Source organism: Pelodiscus sinensis, chromosome 1, assembly GCF_049634645.1.
Source record: "Pelodiscus sinensis isolate JC-2024 chromosome 1, ASM4963464v1, whole genome shotgun sequence".
NCBI classification, from domain to species: Eukaryota; Metazoa; Chordata; order Testudines; family Trionychidae; genus Pelodiscus; species Pelodiscus sinensis.
In genome coordinates this window covers 328,161,148-328,163,079 of record NC_134711.1, presented here as the reverse complement: position 1 = coordinate 328,163,079, position 1,932 = coordinate 328,161,148, and the positions used below count along the sequence as shown (strand labels likewise).

The 1,932-nt window shown below is 43.6% G+C and overlaps 1 protein-coding gene across 1 annotated transcript; it reads right to left on the bottom strand.

Annotated features, from left to right (window-relative positions):
* Positions 1–598: 598 nt before the first annotated feature.
* Positions 599–1,537, bottom strand: LOC112545260 (olfactory receptor 52N4-like). The gene has a single exon (XM_025183016.2). It carries the CDS (start codon positions 1,535–1,537, stop codon positions 599–601), a length of 939 nt encoding a protein of 312 aa, XP_025038801.1.
* Positions 1,538–1,932: the final 395 nt, after the last annotated feature.

Genomic DNA, 1,932 nt, shown 5'->3' with positions numbered 1-1,932 from the left:
ATATCCGAGGCATATAGACTCACAGTTTTCATCCACTTGTCTTTTTTCATTCTCAATTTATTTACTTGTCTGTCTCCTCCTTTCACTCTGATTACCAGAAATTGCCAGATAGATTTTGACCTTAAATCTGAAAGTCTGCTTTCTAATTAATCCTGAACTATGTGGTGTTCTATTTTATTAATTCATAGTGTCTCCATGCATAGAATCATGGAATCATAGAATGCTAGAACTGGACAGGGCCTTAAGAGGTCATCAAGTCCAGTCCCCTGCGCTCATGGAAGGACCAAGCACCATCTAGATTATTACTGATAGATGTTTATCTAACTTGTTCTTAAGTATCTCCAATGATGGAGATTTCACAACCTTTCTCGGCAATTTATTCCAGTGTTTAACCTTTCTGACAGTTAGGAAGTGTTTTCCTAATGTCCAACCTAAACCTCCCTTGTTACAATTTTAGCCCATTGCTTCTAGTCCTATCATCAGAGGTTGAAATGCCCTGTTAGGATTATCATTGGCTTGGTCACAGCACCCTTGCTTAACAATTAGATACCCATTAGCCATCTTTTCATACTGGTTTAAAGTAACTGGTCCCCCATAATCACCCTCTACACATGTATTTGCCCACTTTGTCACGAAGCTCTTTGGTTTTGACCCCATAAATTATTGGGTTGAACATGGGGGGAACAAGGAAGTAGAGGGTGGCCAGGATGATGTGGATGTGCGGAGCTGTATTCTGACCAAACCGATGTGTCATTGAGGAGAAGAGCAAGAGAACACAGGACATCAGCATCACACACAAGTGAGTTGTGCAGGTGTTGACGGCTTTCTGGTAGGCATTTCTAGAGGAGAGTCTGAGGATGGCCCTGATGATCAGACCGTAGGACAGGACGACGAGCATCAGATCTAACCCAATAACTACAAATGCTATCACCAAGCCGTACGTCTTGTTGAATGTGATGTCCCCACAGGACAGCTTCGCCACAGCCATGTGGTCGCAATATATGTGGGGGATAATGTGGTTGTCACAGAACGGCAGCCTGTTCAGGAGCAGGGGTAGGGGCAGAATGAAGAGAATCGCTCTTACCAAACCTACAATCCCTAGCTTAGCTATTCGGGAGTTGCTGAGGATGGTGGTGTATCTCAGAGGGATACATATGGCAACGTAGCGATCAAAGGCCATTGTCACAAGAATGGCTGACTGCATCACAGACACGGCATGAAGAAAGAACATCTGGGTGAGGCAGCCATCCACAGAAATGCCTTTCAAATTGAACCAAAATATACACAGGGCCCTCGGCACGATGGACGAGGAAGTGACGATGTCGGTGAGCGCCAGCATGCAGAGCAGCAGGTACATCGGCTTGTGCAAGGTCTCCTCTTTGCCTACAACTAACAGAAGCATGACATTTCCCATTAGTCCAATAATGTAGCACACAAAGAATGGGATGGAAATCCAAATGTGGGCAGTTTCCAGGCCAATAATGCCTGTTAGAATGAATGTTGAAGAGCCAGAGGGGGTGAGGTTGAAAGCTGCCATGAGATGATCAAATCATCAGTTGGGCTCAGAAATGTTCAAGGTGCCTGAAAAATGAGAAAAGAAAAGAAACAGCTTTCCATGGTTTATTCCAAATATTATGGTAAATATTTTATTGTTATGAACAATCTGAAATGAAAGTGAGCAGTGAGGTGCGATATTTATAGATGGCACCGGATTATTTAGGTCATAGTCAAGTTCCAGAGACCTCCTCAAAGGGAACTGACCAAGCCAGGTGAATGGTCAGTGTATTAACAGATACATTTCCTTGTCAACTATTTCAAAGTCTGCCTTTTGAAGGGAAAACTTTGAGCTCTTGAAACAACTCATAAGGTTCGAAGAACTCTATGAACACAAGACAGGGACTGGATGTCATGACACCTAGGCTGTGTCCAGAC

Bases quoted from the DNA above. Each gene is read 5' to 3' on its own strand.
- LOC112545260 (XM_025183016.2), bottom strand. From the start codon at position 1,537: ATGGCAGCTTTCAACCTCACCCCCTCTGGCTCTTCAACATTCATTCTA.